We start from the raw sequence: 3,630 nt of genomic DNA on the forward strand, positions 1-3,630 counted from the left end.
CCAATTTGCAGACATTAAGACTCAAAAACAGAAACTAGAACGCTACTACACATTAACACAAATGCATAGGTATGTTTCTCCCTTTAAAAAAAATACACGGATGTAATTAAAAAGTATTAACCCATTACTTTTCCTTTGCTGTACTTTCTAACTGGGATGGTTACTATATGTACTTCAACAAAAGAAAATGTTCAGTTAACTGCGCTTCTTTTCTGAGCATCACTTTTATTCATTTCCCCATTATTACGGAAAATAATTTTGTGACAAAAAGACACGCTCGGGATGTCAGACACGCGGGCTCGCCACCGCTCGTACTTGGCTGGGCCGCCGGCTACAGCGCCCCGACTCCTCCGGGGGGGCGGCCTTCCCCTCAGATACTCACTTTCCCAGCAGGCTCCGCGGCGCTTCCTGTCGCCCTAGAGGCCACAAGATGACCGACGCAGCCCAGGAGAAACTCGACGGCCGCTTCGTCCCACACTAGGGGGCGCCTGGTTCCCCGGAGCGACAAAGAGTGCCCGAGGCCCGCCTCGCTCTCCTCCTCTGGAAGAAGCCAACAAGATCTTCTCCGCCCTCCCCCAGGTTGCCAACGAGGCAGGCTCTGATACTCATGCGCAAACACGTCCACCACGCACCTAGGTACGGCGCATGCGTCCTCCCAAAGCCTTCTCCTCGGCGTCTCCCATCGAGTTTCCAGTTCCGGCCTCACAGGGGCGGAGAGAAGTCAGGAAATATGCGGCTGTCCGTCGCCGCCGCCATCTCCCATGGCCGTGTATTCCGCCGTCTGGGCCTTGGTCCGGAGTCCCGCATCCACCTGTTGCGGAACTTGCTTACCGGCCTGGTGCGACACGAACGCATCGAGGCGTCATGGGCGCGCGTGGACGAAATGAGGGGCTACGCCGAGAAGGTGAGGGGCGGGGCCACGCAAGGCGAGTGAGTTGGGGGCGGGACCCTTCTGTCCTCCAGGAGCATCAGGCCTGAGATGCGGCTGGACTTGGGGGACAAGTGGGATAGCCCTGGCAATCCCCGCCCAAAGTCTGAATCCCCTGGTACCCTGAGTTGACCCCTCTCCTCCGGCCCCTCAAATGGACGACTAGTTAGAGCTGCGGAGTTAGGAGTGGCCTGAATTAGAGGGATGCTTTGCTGGTGGAATGAATGGGTTGCGGTCCCGCATTAGAGAAGTAAGATTGCGCCTCCTGGGGCGCCTGGGTGGCTCAATCGTTAAGCGTCTGCCTTCGGCTCAGGTCATGATCCCAGGGTCCTGGGATCGAGCCCCACATCGGGCTCCCTGCTCGGCGGGAAGCCTGCTTCTCCCTCTCCCACTCTCCCTGCTTGTGTTCCCTCTCTTGCTGTGTCTCTCTCTGTCAAATAAATAAATAAAATCTTAAAAAAAAAATTAAAAAAAGATTGCGCCTCCTTTCTCACTCGGGTTGGATCAATGATGTTATGTCCCCTCAGCTCATCGACTATGGAAAGCTGGGAGACACCAACGAACAAGCCATGCGCATGGCTGACTTCTGGCTTACGGTGAGTGCATCGTATCTCCCTCCCAAATCTCATCTTTTGCTCCCTGTGGGGGAGGGGATTGTTAGAGGAAGGGGGAACTGGGCAGAATTAAGCTAAGACACTCACTTACAGACAGATGTTGTAAACTAAATTAGAAACGTGTGACTTAAGTTAGTTGAATGTTACGTGAAACAACCTGCACAATTGCCTGTAACCCCTCTGTGTAACTTTGACGCTACCACATTAGGGGATGGAAGAGTTTTGTGTGAATGTGTTTGGACCCTGTTTTTGGAAGTGCTGAAAGTTAAATGTGTCTCCGCAGTAGTGCCTGACTCTGCTCTCTCCTGGATAACTCTCCCGCTCTAGGAGAAAGACTTGATCCCAAAGTTGTTTCAAGTACTGGCCCCTCGGTACCAAGGTCAGAATGGGGGCTACACGAGAATGCTGCAGATCCCAAATCGGAGTAAGCAGGATCGGGCCAAGATGGCAGTGATCGAGTATAAAGGGAACTGCCTCCCACCCCTGCCCCTGCCTCGCAGAGACAGCAACCTTACACTTCTAAACCAGCTGCTTCAAGGGTTGCGGCAGGACCAGAAAGCAAGCATCCACGGCTCCCACACAGCTCAAACACCAGGGATTTGACTGGAGCCAGAGGGTGTGTGGCCCGCTCATCAATGCCCATGATCACAGGTCTTTGGAGCTCTTTTAATCTCTAAGAAGAACTGGAGCTAGAGTTGTTAATGGACAGTTTTAATGGAGACAAGAAGCTTCTGGGGAGCCAGATAATCATCTCTTTGCAGTAGATAAATTCTTTGTATGAATATATGTATGTATATGGGTGTTTTTTTTTTCTACCCTTGGGATTTCTGGAGAATGAGAACTATCCAAATGCTCAGTCTCCGTGGGTTAGTAAATTCACTGCTTATGTTTCTGGCTCTTATTCTGAGTTGTGTTTGGTTAGCAGTTTTGTTTTTCTTAATGCCAGTTTTTATGGGGCTTACATCCTATAATTCCAAACTGGCCTCCCAAGGTGATTGATTTTTGACATCTAGCATAGAGACTGAGCCCCTGGGATTTCTTAGAGAAAGATTACTTCCTGACAGGCTAGGAGAGTGAACATCTAGAATTGAATCTTCCATAATAATCTGGTGCCTTAGGAAACTTCAAGGAACACTACAACTATTCCTCTGTTTCTAGGCAGGATCACATATTATCCTCATGTGCTCCCCTCAGCCCCAAATAGGCCTCAGAAGAGAGGATCTGAGAACTCAGATGTACCACCTTCCTGGCCAAGGGGGTGGAAGTATTCAGTAAAGGATAAGATCCTTCCTCTTGGAGTGGGCGTTGGGGGTGGGGTAATAAAGAGAGAGTTGAGGTGGGAGGAGGGTTAGGAAGTTAAATGTGCTGGGAATTTCCTGGAAGTTTTTATTGTTGTCAAAACTGGGCTTCTCTGGGAACTCAGAAAAGGGAAATCCGGCTTCAGAATGGCCAGAGCATATGAGAAGTAGGAAGCTCCTTGATATCCACTAATTATTGTGAAGCCAGACTTAGCCCAGCCAGGCTGCCCATGCCTCAGGCTCAGAGGTTTGACTAGGATATAGTCATGGAAGACTTGGAACTATCATCCCTGCCTGAACACTTGGCAGCAAGGCCTGACAGTTCCCATATCTCTAGTACAGTGAAAAGAAGAGATTTTATCTTAGGCTGGACCTTCAGAGTTTATTTGGCCTGCTAAACCCAACCATTGTCAGAAAGTAAGGGTGAGGGTGGAAGGGGTCACTGGTTTAGCAGGTAGATACTAGCTTCAGGGACAGAGCTATTCTGTTCTCTTTCCCTGCAGCTGCTTGAGTCTTAAGATTCATCTGCTCCCAACAGGATTCTCCCATCTCTTTCCCTCTAATTTGTCTTTCACGCTATTGCCAGAAAGCTCTTTCTGACATATTTTGAGTGACATATAGTAGACACTCAAAGCATTTATTCCCAAAACCTACAATTCTGAATGCTTCCCCAGAATTCACCCCCTTCCTGTCCTCTTGGCATGAACATTCACCTCAGCTAGATATCTCGGGAGTCATCCCTGACTCCTAGAGAAAGTACTTTCTTTTTTTTTTTTTTTAACATTTTATT

General features: G+C 49.4%; 1 protein-coding gene across 1 annotated transcript; it reads left to right on the forward strand.

Moving 5' to 3' along the window:
• Window positions 1-576: 576 nt before the first annotated feature.
• On the forward strand, window positions 577-2,754 carry MRPL17 (mitochondrial ribosomal protein L17). Its single transcript, XM_021685717.1, has 3 exons — window positions 577-904; window positions 1,456-1,524; window positions 1,870-2,754. Exons 1-3 carry the CDS (start codon window positions 608-610, stop codon window positions 2,143-2,145), a joined length of 642 nt encoding a protein of 213 aa, XP_021541392.1. The 5' UTR covers window positions 577-607; the 3' UTR covers window positions 2,146-2,754.
• The last annotated feature ends 876 nt before the right edge of the window (window positions 2,755-3,630 follow it).

Source organism: Neomonachus schauinslandi, chromosome 11 (genome assembly GCF_002201575.2).
Source record: "Neomonachus schauinslandi chromosome 11, ASM220157v2, whole genome shotgun sequence".
NCBI classification, from domain to species: Eukaryota; Metazoa; Chordata; class Mammalia; order Carnivora; family Phocidae; genus Neomonachus; species Neomonachus schauinslandi.

Coding starts and splice junctions, on each gene's coding strand:
- MRPL17 (XM_021685717.1), top strand. CDS start 608: ATGCGCAAACACGTCCACCACGCACCTAGGTACGGCGCATGCGTCCTC. Junction 905..1,455: donor TGAGGGGCTACGCCGAGAAG/GTGAGGGGCGGG, acceptor ATGTCCCCTCAG/CTCATCGACTATGGAAAGCT. Junction 1,525..1,869: donor TGGCTGACTTCTGGCTTACG/GTGAGTGCATCG, acceptor CTCCCGCTCTAG/GAGAAAGACTTGATCCCAAA.